The sequence below is a fragment of the Girardinichthys multiradiatus genome, chromosome Y (genome assembly GCF_021462225.1).
Source record: "Girardinichthys multiradiatus isolate DD_20200921_A chromosome Y, DD_fGirMul_XY1, whole genome shotgun sequence".
NCBI lineage: Eukaryota > Metazoa > Chordata > Actinopteri > Cyprinodontiformes > Goodeidae > Girardinichthys > Girardinichthys multiradiatus.
Window position 1 is genome coordinate 27,193,019 of NC_061818.1, and position 13,476 is coordinate 27,206,494.

Sequence of the window (13,476 nt, forward strand, 5' to 3'; positions counted from 1 at the left end):
TCGAATTTAAGAAAACGGTACAAAATCTTTTTTTTTCTCAGTCTGTGTTTGATAGTTTTCTCCATTTAGAGTCTGGCTTAAAAGGTCTATTCGAACGTGACATTGACAGAAGCTAAAGCCTCCACCGCCCAGCTGGGGTACTAATCCCGAGAAGGAAACATTCGCTTCATGAATGTCCGTATGAACTCAGGGAAGCGGCCTTCCACGATGCTCTGCCTCACGGAACGCATCAGTGTGAGCTGTACAGAGAAACGGTTTGTGAACAGAGGAAAGAATAATGTGGTTACTGTAAACCCCAGAGGTACATTATGACCTGCTGTGCATCTTCACAGAGAATAAGGTCACCTACATAACAGTTAGTGATGTCTAGGGGTTAAATTGGAGAAAGCAACAATCGCAAATAAGGAGATCTCACTTTTGCCTCTGAAACATTCTGACCAGCTTGGCTTTGGACAAATATCCTCTGGGGGTATTTTGGATTTTTGGTAACAGATCCTTTGTGTTTTTCAGGCTGAGAGGTAGGGTCCTGCAGACTGTGATTGCCTTCCACAGATACCATCAGGCACAAGCAGATTGTTATCTAAAGCCTTTAGAACCTGGTTGTACATTTCTGACTGACTGTTTTGCTGTTTAAACTATTGCCGTAAAAAACACATCTAAGAAAGATTTAGTAGATAAAAGTGTCATTTGCTTTGCAGGGAATGTGATTTAAAAACAAATATTATTTTGATACAATGGCTCCCAAAGGTGTGTGAGGTTTTAAAGACCTAAACAAGAGAACATGATAAATCCTTTCCTTTGTTTGTTTTTTAATATGATATTCTGTAAATTTAAATGGAAAAACTAACTGTTCTGGTACTGAGGGAAAATACAAAAAAATAAAAAATGCTATAGCCTTGGTGCATCAGTGAGCACACCTTTAAAATAACAATTTGTTGACACACCTTTTAATTCAATTGTAGAATTCAATCTTCTTCCATTTATTTATTTATTATCTTATTTTTTCCAAGTATCAAAAGCCTGGAATTTTGAGAACTGCTGTATTCAGCACATGTGAAAGTAACAACATGTATATTTCATCAATTTTCACCATAAGGTGTTCAGTTCTTTTTTTTTTTCCACAATAGTGCTTTTCGTTTGGTAGAGACATCTATTCATACAATTTATAAGAGCAGCACTACCCAAGAATAGAATTGGGTTTACAAACTGTAAAACTGTTACAATAACAAGCAGATTGACATCATTGTAAGAAAAGGTCAGCATTGGCAGGGCAAATGCATTCCATCAATCTAGGGTTAGCCTAAACAGGCTAAATGCTTATTTAGACGAAGTAAGCAAGGTAAAAAAGCCTTTTTAGATTAAAGAAAAGTCCACATTTCTCATAAAGCAACATAACAAGCTGCCAATAAACTCCCTGCATACTTTTATGGCTGTTTTCTATGATAAAACCAGAATGAGCTGCTTTACTCTCAGGCAATATCATTCATTTTGGAAAGCGGCTGCATACTGACTGAAACTCAGTTTATTACCTTCTTCCACCAGATCCTTGTTACTGAAGTAGTGGTGAGGCTTTCCATTGATTGGATTACACAGTTACACAACAGGACAATCAGTGTTGCTATAAAATAAAAAATGGCAGCTATTTAAGAAAAAGGTTGATTAGAATTGGGCTCAATATTTTTAAAACCACCGTGACTCCAATTGCACCTTCTTTCACATTAAAGAATCAAATATACTTCAAATGCTAAGATTTAAATAATGCATAAAAAGCAAAACCGTAGTTAAGATTTAGTGATCTAATAATAATTTCTGAAGTTAAACTTATCTTGTAGGATTTTTCTAATACTGACCTGGTAGGCGATGTTGTGAATGATGACGTGATGCATGGCGGCAGTGTCACTCTTAAACAAAGCAATTTACATTCATGGGTCACACATTTTGAAAGTATTTTCTGCTGACAACATAAATCACCATTGATGTTAAATCATTTGGTGTCAAACAGGAATGAAGTAAAATTTCACAGCAGTTAGAATTCAGGCTACATACAGCTTATTCCTAGAGTATGGGACGAACCTAGTGCCATCAGAAACTGAATTTGAATTTCTCAGACTGAATCTGTATTTGTGTAATTTGAAATTAAATGCATTGATTTGAAACTGAATTTATGGGTTTGAAACTGAATTAATTTGCATTGAAAATGTATTTCGTTGTTTTGAAAATTCAGTTTGCCTACTTTCACTTTCAGTTCTAAAATTCAATTTCAGTTCTAAAATTAATTTTTTTGTGCCACACCTCCGGGTCCTTGAGGATAGCCTTAGATTAATCAAACACAGATTCATTGATTTACGTTTCACATCAGGTTAAACTTCCTTTACGGCATGTTGAGCTGGAGCTCAGCAGCATACATGAGCTTAGCGGATGTCAATCACCAAGTCAAATGAGCATCTATAAGAAATAATGTAAACAAATGATGGTCGAACAGCAACACTTATGCTGCCTGTAGCTATTAGCTAAACATGCCAGATCAGCATGGTGCGGCCGGTGTTATGTCGGTCTGCGTTTCCGCTGCCTTTAACTCAGCGTAATTTATGTTGCCTAGCAACAGTGAAAGCGTGAAGCACAGAACTGTGAAGCCGAACAAATGGAGCCCTAATGGCTTATTTTCTTGTTTTATAATCTTGTTCATTATTCAGCCATTTAAATTGTTAAAGTTTTGTGTTCATATATAAAAAAATATATATAAATCTACTTGTAAAAATGTTACAATTTAAACACTAACATATTAACTTTCGGAACAATGTTTAAATCAGTTTATTTGTAGAGCATAAAAATAAAACCAAACATCAATATTAGATATCATCTGACTGAATTATATCTGTGTTTAACTTCCATCCATTGGGGAAACACAGCAGGAGCTTGAAAACAACGTGCCGGGAGTCAGCTGTTCTCTCGGGGTTCATCGCACCTCAACCCCCTGGTCAGCTGTGCGCTGGCGAGGCGAGCCGGTTGTGAGCCCGGTGTCAGGGCAGCAGAAGCGGGTTGTCTCCAAACACGTCGGAGCCCGTGTGGAATTAAGCGAAATCTTGATAAACCGAGCAGATATTTCAGGTTTACACAGCTACATTCTAGTCTAAAAACAAGTTCATTTTGTTTCACAGAAAGCGCAATATATCCAACTTTATTCACAGCTTTTCCCTCTCCTCCAGGCTTTGCTACTTCCGTTAGCTCAATCTACTTTGACCCGCAATGAATCATGGGATAGGGTGGCCCATGAAGGATTACACATTACACATCCTTCATATTTGGGGAAAAGAAGGACGCATTTGTCGGTCCTATTTGGAGGAGCCTGCGAAGCTGTAGACTTCATTGCCTCACAATGACGTAATCGGCCAACAAATGCGTCCTTTAAAGAATGCAGCCCTTCAATTTGGACACAGCAATTGTGAATGACATCCGTGAATCGGTGAATCTGTGTTTGATTAATCTGTGGCTTCAAGGACCCGGATGTGTGACACAAAAAACAGAATTTTAGAACTGAAAGTAAAAGTAGTGAAACTGAATTTTCAGTTCAACAAAATACATTTTCAGAGCAAATGAATTAAGTTTCAAACCATTACATTCAGTTTCAATTAAGTGAAATTCATTTTCAAACCAATGCATTTAATTTCAAATTACACAAATACAAATTCCGTCAGAAATTCAAATTCAGTTTCTGATGGCTCAAGTTTCTTCCCATACTGGAGTTTCATGTAAAATAATCCCAAATTTAAAAATAAAAGTTGTCAGAAATAAAACACAGAGGAACCTTCACCTATTCCAGCTTGAATTATAAACGGGTATTCATTCACTTGCCTCTTGCAGGTGGGATATTGGCAGTCAGGGTCTATGGGCCGAAAGTCTTTGGCATACTGCTTCTGCTTTACCTGAAGAGACCCCCAAGGTACCAATGCAGAACCAAACCTCTGAGGGAAGAGAACAATCAGAGTCACAGACAAATTTAGAATCACTTATCTAAATGGATCAGCAGGTGAGATGAAGAGAGCTTACTGCAGTGCGGGTTGGGAAGACACAGTCAAACATATCACATCCCAAAGCGACACACACCACCAGGTCCACAGCATACCTGCAGCATGTGATGGATATACAACTTGTTAATTAATGCTTCAATAGTAAGGAAACAGTGCAGTTCTTGAGTCGTGTACATGCGAACACACCCAACACCCATCAGGTAGCGAGGCTTTTCACGTGGCAGATGGTCAGTGCTCAGCGTGACCATCCGCCAGAAATCGTCCTTCTCCTCTCCTCCACTCAGGCCGCCAATGGCAAAACCAGGAACGTCACGTTTAGTCATTTCTGCAAGAATGTAGACAATGGGAGTGTAAAGATATAAAATTCCTTTACGCACACAGAGAAATGGGTCTTTAAAACGTCCAATATGGGAATATCTTTTACCATCCAAACAGGCCTTGCGCAGCTCTGCATCTAGTTCTCCCTGGATGATGGCAAAAAGGTTCTGTTTCTCTGGATGTTTATTAGCTGCTATGCAACGATCCAGCCAACGAATGGATCTATGCATGGCTTCCTCCACCCGCGGGCCCCTCACAGTACTGCTGACCACATCATCCAGCTGCATCATTATGTCTGACCCTGCAACAGGACAATAGAATCTGAACATTTCTTTGTTAAGAATTAACAATTAAAATACTCTAAACCTATCTCAGAAGGTGTTACACTTAGCTCACCCAAACTGTTCTGTATGCTGATAGACTTCTCAGGACTCAATAAGATCTCTTTGCCATCATACGGGGACTTGAATTTGACTTCTTCCTCTGTGACCTCTGAGAGTTCAACAAGAGACACCATCTGAAATCCTCCACTGTCCTGAAAATCATCCAGTGAGGCTCCAATCAGCAGGGTTAACACCATGCAACGTGTGAATTCCCGACACTGAATATAACAAGCTGAAAAAAAAACCTATATTCCAAACAGTTTGAGATACTGATTTTGCGCTGACAAAATATTTGCAAGATATTATGCAAGGTTATCTATAGTGCTCCAGAAAATGTACTTTTGGACAGGGAGTTAAATGTATACTCACAGTTAGAAGATTTCTCTTCCAGTTCATGAACCCATGTAAACCTTTTGCTTTCTCTATCAACACAGGTCCCTGGAGATAGTGAAATAAGAAGGAAAAACATATTTACACTCCCCTCCAAAAGCACTGAAACAGGAACATTTCGGCATTAATTTCGCAGATATTTACATCTGGATTTGACAACATCTGGATTTAAATGGTAAATGGCCTGCACTTTGCATAGCACTTTATCAAGTCCCCAGAGACCCCAAAGCACTTTAAACTACAATCAGTCATCCACCCATTCACACCCTGACAGTGATAAGCTACACTGTAGCCATAGCTGCCCTGGGCAAGGCGGGTGAAGTGTCTTGGCCAAGGAAACGACGACTGAGACCGCCACCGCCGCCCCTAAAGTTAGAGATGTGACCAACATGAAAACCAGAAGTCTTTCTACAGATGAAAAATAAGCAGTTGTGAAATTGAGAGAAGATGGAAAATCATTCTGAATGTCCTAAAGAAGACAATGTTGCGGTTTAAACAAGTTTAATATTAAGGAGGTCACAGATTTGCCAAAATGTACAGAGGGAAACCAAAGACAAATTTTGTGACAAACTTTAATAGGTTGATGAGACAAACATTTAACAAAATGCTAGAAAGGATAAAGGATCTTTTCATAATGCCAATCATAAAGGCAGGGCCAAGACGTGGAGGGTTTTGGACTGGATAAGTCTGTCTCCAGACCTAAAGACCATTGTGTGCACATTTTAACTGCTGTTAGATGAGACTAAAAGGAATAAGGTCCCAAAACAAGCAATAACTTAAAAAGAACGCAATGAATCCTGGAAAAGGATCAGAAAAGATGAATACAAAGGTTTGGTGAGGTCAGTGGGTCAGAGGCTTGACACAGTTATTGCAAGCATATGATATGCAACTAAATATTAAGTGTTATTCAGTTTAACCATATTTAAATCTATTTGTTCCAATACTTTTGGTGTTCTAAAAATTTGGTAGTTGTGTGTATCAGGTACAGATATTTCTCTTTTCAAATTTAATCTGCTTTTGTCAAATCCTAATGTTTGGAAGCTACAGCAAGAGAAAAACTAAGAAATTGGCCAAAATGTTACAATATTTTAAGGAGAACATACAACCATTAACCCTAAATAATTTGAATCTTGACAGATATTTAAAGAAAATACAAACTATGATATTGTAATCTACCCACCGGCCTCATACCGAGGTGGTATGTGTTTCCCAGACAAATCTGACAACCGAGACCCTCCAGCTGATCCACAGTGATCCCCTTCAGGATTCCCTGCGTCCCAACAGGCATAAAAACCGGCGTACTGACGGTGCAGTGAGGCAGTGTAAGATCACAAGCTCTTGCTTTAGTCACAGGACAATCGGTAACAATTCTCAGACAGAGAGGCGGAACTGCATTTAAAGTTTTCTTAAAAGACATGCTGCTATCTTTGATATTTCCATCTGCTTCTAGGCTTATGGAGGCAGCCATATTCCTTCGACCGTTGACATGAAGGGGAAACGACTGGCAGTTGAATGAACCAATTAAAAACATGGTTTTGGTTGAGTATGACGAAGACGCCATTTGAACAGCCAATAAAAACACGTTTCTGAGAACAGTCGTCTGACTTAGCCAATAAATGACTTGACTCGGTAAAAAAAAGGAAGTCGGTCTTTTTAAACCGGTTTTGATCTGACGTCATTTCCTCAAACCGGATAGCGTTTGTGTAGAGGAAGTTTTGTTTTGCGAGTTTTCCGTCCGTTTTGACTCGCCGAGGTCCTAATTAATGCGCGTTAACAAATACAAAGTTATGTTACTACGAGTCACCTTTTTCAGCTAGGCGCGGGGGTTTTCCAAAGCGAGATTCCAAGAGCCGGACTGACTGAAGCGGCGGCGCTAAACACTTTCAGAGTAACCCGAGAGTAGCTCGCTGCTAAGCTAACATTAGCCTTCGGACTGCGGTGTGTTGAAGGGCTCTCTGAGCTAACGAAGCCATGGGGAACCGGGGCATGGAAGACCTGATTCCCCTGATCAACAAGCTACAAGACGCCTTCAGTTCAATTGGTCAAAGTGTCAACTTAGACCTTCCTCAGATAGCTGTGGTCGGCGGACAGAGCGCAGGAAAAAGCTCCGTTCTGGAAAATTTTGTCGGCAGGTGAGCGAGAATTATTATTCTGGCTAGGTATCTGTTGCATGTCTTTTTCTGCTGTTTTGTGTAACTACACTCTCTAAAAAAAATATCTATGTCTAGAATTGCGCCGCTCAAGGTGGCAGCAGGTTGGAGTAGCTCTGTTACTTTTGATTCTGATTTATTCTTTTTTGGGAACTATTCCTCTTGTGGTGGATACAGTTGAATTTTTGTATGACTGTCCACTCCAGTGTTGGATGCTGTGCCGCTTGGAGGATTTTTCTTAATACTTTCTATTTTTGGACATTTGCATTGCCATGGCAACGGGGTTGTTTCTTACAACCGGGAGCAGCTGATTAATATCTCAAAAGTTCAAATAATACTTCAACTACAACCCCAAATCCCTGATGAGTTGAAAAGGAGACGCCGTGGATGCAGAGCAGGAGCTAAGAGAAGGAGGAAGTTCAAACCATCTCTTCCGTCGATTATGATGGGCAATGTGAGATCGTTGGGAAACAAGTTGGATGAACTCCAAGCCCTACAAAGTACCCAGCCAGAGTACCGGGCATGCAGTATCATGTGTTTTACTGAGACATGGCTGCAGAATCATATCCCCGACTCCAGCGTCTCTCTGCCGGGCTTTCTAACCATACGAGCAGATAGAGATTTAAAGAGGAGCAGCAAATGTAAAGGAGGTGGACTGGCAGTACTTGTGAATAACAGATGGTGTAATCCAGGACATGTTACTGTGAAGTGTCATCTCTGCAGTCCAGATATTGAACTGTTGGCAGTAAGTTTTCGTCCATATTATTTACCCAGAGAGTTCACCAGTGTTATTTTGGTAACAGTTTACGTTCCACCTTCCGCTTTTGCTGACACTGCATGTGATGCCATCAGCTCAGTTGTTGCTAAGCTACAGACACAAAACCCCAATGCTTTTGTGGTAATTTCTGGTGATTTTAACCACACTTCATTCTCTGCTACACTTCCAACGTTTCAACAATTTGTCAGCTGCTCTACCAGAGAAAACAAAACATTGGATTTGTTTTATGCAAATGTTAAGGACTCATACATCTCTACAGCACGACCTCCTCTAGGCAAATCAGATCTCAATCTTGTTTTTCTCTGCTCGAAATATAAGCCCCTTGTTCAGAGACAACCTGTAATAAAGAGGACTGTGAGAAAATGGTCACAGGAAGCTGAAGAAACTCTGCAAGGTTGCTTTGAGGCTACAGACTGGGACGCACTGTGCCAGCCACATGGAGAAGACATCAATGCCATGACTGAGTGTGTAACCGACTATATAAACTTCTGTGTGGATAACATCATCCCCACCAGAATCGTGAGATGCTTCCCCAATAACAAACCTTGGATCACCAGTGACCCGAAGGACCTGCTTAACAAGAAAAAAAGAGCCTTCAGAGAGGGAGACAGAGAATTATTGAGGATTATACAGAAGCAACTTAAAGTCAAGATAAGAGACAGCAAGGAGGTGTACAAGAAGAAGCTGGAGAGCAAGCTCCAGCAAAACAATATCAGAGATGTGTGGTCAGGGATGAAGGTCACAGGCTTCAAGCAGAAAGAAGATCAGACCGATGGAGGTCTGGACAGAGCCAATGAACTGAACACATTCTTCAATAGGTTCAGTTCAGAAACCAGCTTCGCATCCTCCTCTCCTGCTCACAGCCAAACAGACATTCCATCTTCCTTTGACCCACAGGACCCACAGCTGTCCAGTAACACCTCACATTTTTTATCTTCCACCTCAGCCCTAGACCCTTCTGCTTCTACATGTTTGCCTTCAACCATATCAGAAGATGCTGATGCTTCCTTTGCTTCCCCCTTCCACCTGTGTGTCTCAAGAAGTCAGGTGAAGAGACAACTGGAGAGACTGAATAGGAATAAGGCTGCAGGTCCAGATCATGTCAGCCCTAGAGTCCTGAAGGCCTGTGCAGAGCAGCTCTGTGGGATTCTGCAGCACCTCTTCAACTTTAGCCTGGCCCAGAAGAAGGTTCCGGTGTTGTGGAAGACCTCCTGTCTTGTTTCGGTACCAAAGAAAACTCACCCATCAGTCCTCAATGACTATAGACCTGTTGCCCTAACATCTCACATCATGAAGGTCCTAGAGAGACTCCTGTTGGCCCACCTGAGTAAGCAAACAGTAAACCATCAGGACCCCCTTCAGTTTGCTTATTGCTGTGGAGTTGGAGTTGAAGATGCCATCATACACCTGCTTCAACAAACCCACTGTCATCTGGACAAAGCCAGTAGCACTGTGAGGATCTTGTTCTTTGATTTCTCCAGTGCATTTAATACAATCCAACCTGATTTGCTTTGTCAGAAACTCCAGAAGACTCAGGTGGAGGCCTCAACAATCTCCTGGATCAAAGACTACCTGACAAACAGACCACAGTTTGCGAGACTGAAGGGTTGTGAGTCTAACCAGGTAGTCAGCAGCACAGGAGCACTACAGGGGACTGTACTCTCACCATTCCTCTTCACTTTGTACACCTCAGACTTCCAGTACAAGACAGACTCCTGACATCTGCAGAAATACTCGGATGATTCTGCAGTCGTTGGTGGATCAGAGATGGACAAGAAGCTGAGTACAAGAAGGTGGTGGACCGCTTTGTGGCATGGTGTGGAAACAATCATCTCATTTTGAACGTAACTAAAAGAAAGGAGATGATTGTAGATTTTAAGAGAAACAGGAATAAGTCAAAAACTATTTCTATCATGGGAGAAGAAGTGGAGGTGGTGGAGGAATATAAATACCTCGGTGTTCACCTGGACAACAGACTAGAGTGGAGATACAACTGTGAAGCCATCTACAAGAAGGGACAGAGCAGACTGTACTTCTTGAGGAAGCTTAGGTCCTTTGGTGTTTGTAGCAGGATGCTGCATATCTTCTATAAGTCTGTTGTGGAAAGTGTGATCTCTTCTACCATCATCTGCTGGGGAAGCAGCATCAGAGCCAGGGACTTAAAAAAGCTCAACAAGCTGATAAAGAAGGCTGGCTCTGTTCTGGGGACTCCTCTGGAACCTCTGGAGATTATTGTGGAAAGAAGGATTCTTCATAAAATGAAGAACATTATGGAGAACCCTGAGCATCCTCTTCATGAGACTGTCCTACAACAACAGAGTGTTTTCAGTCAGAGGCTTCTTCAGATCTGCTGTAAGACGGAGCGCTACAGGAGATCCTTCCTGCCATCAGCATCTACAACGTCACTTTGAGGAAACCTTCATAATATGAGCTATAACAACATTTAATTTCCCTTTGGGATTAATAAAGTATTTTTGAATTGAATTGAATTGAATGTAATAGGAGCATCTTGGTAGGACATCGTTTGCCAGAAGTTTAGGCTTACCTAGCGATTTTTACTGATACATAAGTAATGACTTGCGGGCACGTCGTAAACCAGTTTTTGTAATAAAGTAGTTGTATCTTGAACAACGTACCTCACTCCTTCTAAGCAGTTTGTAAAAGTATTTTTCCTGGGTTTTTGTTCATTCTGTGCCACACCCAGAAATTCCTACAGCATTCACAAGAATTGGTAGTTGTTACACCTGTCTTCATTGGTCTATATATCATCGCCTGGCTCGTAAAAGCCCTTTGCAGTGTTTTTTGAAGTAGTGTAAAGGAAGAGCTCCTCTGCATTTCCAGACACAACTTGTTTTGGACAATTGATTATTTATTTTTATTTTTTTAAATCTCAATTGTATTTTGCATAAAACTGTTCCTTTCTCCTCTTTTCAATGAAAGCAGACTGTGCCTCCTACCAAATGTCAAATGTTTTTCTTCACTGCCCCATAACTGTAACAGACACAACTTCCTACACTGTCTTCCTCTTTAGCTTCTGTTTTTGCTTAGTGTTTAGAAATTAAGGAAATATGTTTGATCTGTCTTTATTGTTTAAAGGTTTAAAGTGACATTGTTTTGCCAGCAGCTTTACTTTGTCATCTTCAACAAGTTTATCCTTTTGTTCTCTCCCACATTGGCAGCCAGTGAGGAAAACAATCAAAACAAGTGGGCTTTAAAGCAACTCGTTTAGCAGGTTTCCACCCACATTCACACCAATGCACATTCTATCGTGCACTATAGAGAAACACATTGGCTGTTAAAATGGCACGCACACTGGCTTTTGGACATGAATACACTGGAAACAGCACACGTCTCCTAGGCTTCAGTTCCTATGTGGTGCAAATTAATTCAAATGAGTTGGATTTTGTGTTTTACTGTCACTTAAAACATATTAGCCACAGTTTGTGGTGATCGGACTTAAAATATGTGCTATCCTTCTGTGTTCTGCCACTTTGCTTTGCTTTCTATAGCTCTGTGGTGGTTAGTTATCCTTCAGTTCAATTCAGTTTATTTATTCAACACCAATTCACAACACAAGGCAATTTACAAAACACAGGTTCAGTTCATATACTAATAAATCAGATTGAATCACATATGTTCCAGTTCTCGATGCTAGTTATCTTACAAGCAGTCAAATTCAGTTTAAAATGCCATGAGTTGAAAAGCTCATTTTTCCTCACGTAAGCCCAGCAGATTGCATTTGTTTGTGCACAATAACAAATATCTAATTTTTTTGATGTTGTAAGGCACAGTCTCCATTACAGTTTAAGTAAAGGATGTGATAGAAACGGACGCTCTGCTTTGGAGTTTGCAATAATGAGTGAACTGATGCTTGTTGTTGTTTAGGTCCACTTCAGTCTCGTGAAATTCTGAATACTCAGGCGTATATAGATAAATAATAATGGCTTTAGATGGCACGTCATATATATAATTCTTTAAAGTGCTAATATTTGCTTGCATTTTCTTTTGTAGCATGCATTAAATGCAAGAGTTTGCTGTACAAAATGTAATAAATTGGCATTTTTGACAGAAAAATAATAGTTTAGATTAATTGATTAAATAAAATGTAGCTGAGATATTTGTTGGGAATATGGGTCATTAGTTGCAGTCCTACCCATAATGCAGAGGTTGCATTTGGGTTTAGGCTCTGGGCATTGCACCTTCTATATTATAGATGCATGGCTGACTGAAAGAAAAACCCAAAAGCACTAACATATGTTCCATTTATAACGCAAATTGTATCACCTTGCAAAACCACAATCCAGCATCCTCCTCTCTATTTTAAATGAATTGATGACGTTTTTGTGTTGTGAAGTCATCTCCATAGATGGTAGTTCAGATACAATATCTAGCACTGCAGGCTGGTCTGGGTGGAGGGTTATCAGATTTGTGGCGTAGGGTACAGCAAACAAACCCTGGAACAATTTGTACAGGTTTAGAAAGACTGTGTTTTATTGAATAATTCTTCTAGCTGTCTTACTTTGGTCCCTTGTCCTACTAATTTAGTAATTTAGCAATACATCTTTGTTAAATCAAACCCTCTCTCAGCTGAAAACAGGTCAATCCTGAGGCTTGTAGGTTGACTTAGATGTACAAATAGTGATTGAAGGTATTTTCCAGTAAGCAGTTGGATTGTAGTTGTCTTTGGAGGCTTTGATGCATGGGGTTGCCTCTCAGTTCTTACCGCCCAGACAAGGATGTGGGAATGCGGGTAGCCATTATTTTGTGTTCTCCTACTCTGATTAGGCACAGAATAAGCTTGATCAAATCACAAACAAATTTTGTGCTACCGAGCTCCCATGAGAGTTTAGGATGACCTGAAGAATTCTCACACTTGTTTTTGTGTTTTGTACTGAAATAAAGAAACTTTCAGCTGTGAAGGCTGCCTTATTCCTTTCTGATTTCTGCTTCCTTAGAGGAAGGCACACTGACTGATGCTCTTAGCTTGACTATAAATGATTCATGAAATGATACACAATCGGCTGAGCCTCCTCTATCATTTAAAGGGCATCAATAATAGAATGCTGACCGCTTGCTTCTTTTCAATATGCCGCTGCCATTTATCCAATTCTGTCTATAAAAACTGAATGGTTCAGTTCTGTCTCCTCCACTAAGAAGACGCAAATAAAAGACTAAATATTTCCTTTTTGTGTTTACAAGCTGACTGCAATGCAGCCTTGCGTTAATATTATGAAAAATTAACCTAAAGGTCTTGTTTATTCTGGTAGGTTTAATTGCTAAAAAAAAAGTAGTGACAGTAACCTTAATAATTAGCATGTTTAGGGGCGTTGAACAATAAGATGTAGACCGCTGTTTGAGCATTCGTTGTTTTTTTGTTGAGGTCACTGCTGTGCTCAGTTTGCAGAAATGTTTTAGTATTCTGAATGTTG

At 40.2% G+C, this 13,476-nt stretch overlaps 3 protein-coding genes across 8 annotated transcripts in view; 2 read left to right on the forward strand and 1 right to left on the reverse strand.

Moving 5' to 3' along the window:
* Positions 1-6,767, reverse strand: part of LOC124864971 (potassium channel subfamily T member 2-like) — a 102,337-nt gene extending 95,570 nt beyond the window's left edge. The window contains exons 1-8 of the mRNA XM_047359926.1: positions 6,300-6,767; positions 5,099-5,167; positions 4,743-4,881; positions 4,453-4,647; positions 4,215-4,353; positions 4,048-4,123; positions 3,853-3,962; positions 1,851-1,901 (exon numbers count right to left, since the gene is read on the reverse strand). Coding sequence (XP_047215882.1) covers positions 1,851-1,901; positions 3,853-3,962; positions 4,048-4,123; positions 4,215-4,353; positions 4,453-4,647; positions 4,743-4,881; positions 5,099-5,167; positions 6,300-6,680 — 1,160 coding nt within the window. The 5' untranslated portion in view covers positions 6,681-6,767. The remainder of the gene's footprint in view (positions 1-1,850; positions 1,902-3,852; positions 3,963-4,047; positions 4,124-4,214; positions 4,354-4,452; positions 4,648-4,742; positions 4,882-5,098; positions 5,168-6,299) is intronic.
* Positions 1-13,476, forward strand: part of LOC124864970 — a 458,718-nt gene that overhangs the window by 74,027 nt on the left and 371,215 nt on the right. The window lies entirely within an intron of this gene.
* LOC124864973 (dynamin-2-like) overlaps positions 6,818-13,476 on the forward strand; it is a 30,685-nt gene continuing 24,026 nt past the window's right edge. For 3 of the 5 annotated variants that reach the window (XM_047359932.1, XM_047359931.1, XM_047359933.1), the window contains exon 1: positions 6,818-7,251. In XM_047359932.1, coding sequence (XP_047215888.1) covers positions 7,091-7,251 — 161 coding nt within the window. In that variant the 5' untranslated portion in view covers positions 6,818-7,090. The remainder of the gene's footprint in view (positions 7,252-13,476) is intronic. The other 2 variants (XM_047359934.1, XM_047359935.1) reach the window with 1 other exon arrangement.